At 41.4% G+C, this 848-nt stretch overlaps 1 protein-coding gene across 1 annotated transcript in view; it reads left to right on the forward strand.

Annotated features, from left to right (window-relative positions):
• LOC119588913 overlaps positions 1-848 on the forward strand; it is a 60,027-nt gene that overhangs the window by 18,732 nt on the left and 40,447 nt on the right. Inside the window, exon 5 of the mRNA XM_037937533.1 lies at positions 304-386. Within this exon, the coding sequence (XP_037793461.1) occupies positions 304-386 (83 nt within the window). The remainder of the gene's footprint in view (positions 1-303; positions 387-848) is intronic.

Raw genomic sequence — 848 nt, forward strand, 5'->3', positions numbered from 1 at the left:
CCCAATATATCGTTTATTATCGTTATCAAGATCAGACTACATGATCCTATAAACGTTTACATAGGCCTATCACCTCTTTAAACTGCATCGAATACCATTAAATGGAGACCATAAAATACAGTTAGCTTAAAGATGATGATAAAAGTTCATCATTATTTATACGTGCTTATTTGCCTCTTCAAATCATAACAGAAAATGTGAATTTGACCAATGAAGATTTTTACGATTCTCAAATTGGACACATAATTCACCTCAATAATTCTTCTTCCACTGATGTAACATTTTTTTCCCTCGGATTTCCAGGTTGACTCTGACTCTATCGTGTGCCATGAACTATGCCATCTATCCCCATGACACTCAGGAATGTCGACTGCAGATGGAAAGTCGTATGTATCGTGTCTTTTGTATTATTATTATCTCTAACCTAATATCTCCTAGGAACTGATAGTGACGTTAGTGTGCACAGAACGGAATCCGCGCTTTGGTACGAACGGATATATACTACGTGCCTAAGACGTCGAGGAATACGCACTTGTCGACGTTGTCATCTGGATGTGAACGAGACAAAATAACATTACACACCGACACAGCAGATCCCCATCTCTTCTTTTCCTTATGGATTATGGATTGGTGTCTCGTTCCCTATAGGTTTATTACTGCCAGGAGAGCGCAGTCAGCAGAGGCGGAACAAAGCAGCGTTGCTTGTTACAAAAGAAACCTATAGATTATCGCTCACTGAAACGCGCCCGTACGCAGAGCCGCTGGTCAATGAGACGACACGAAATTTTAGTGTGGGAGGCTTCAGCAGGGGAAGGGATGGTCGCACATGTGAATTGGTGTGCATGTGG

This window comes from Penaeus monodon, chromosome 24, assembly GCF_015228065.2.
Source record: "Penaeus monodon isolate SGIC_2016 chromosome 24, NSTDA_Pmon_1, whole genome shotgun sequence".
Taxonomy (NCBI): domain Eukaryota; kingdom Metazoa; phylum Arthropoda; class Malacostraca; order Decapoda; family Penaeidae; genus Penaeus; species Penaeus monodon.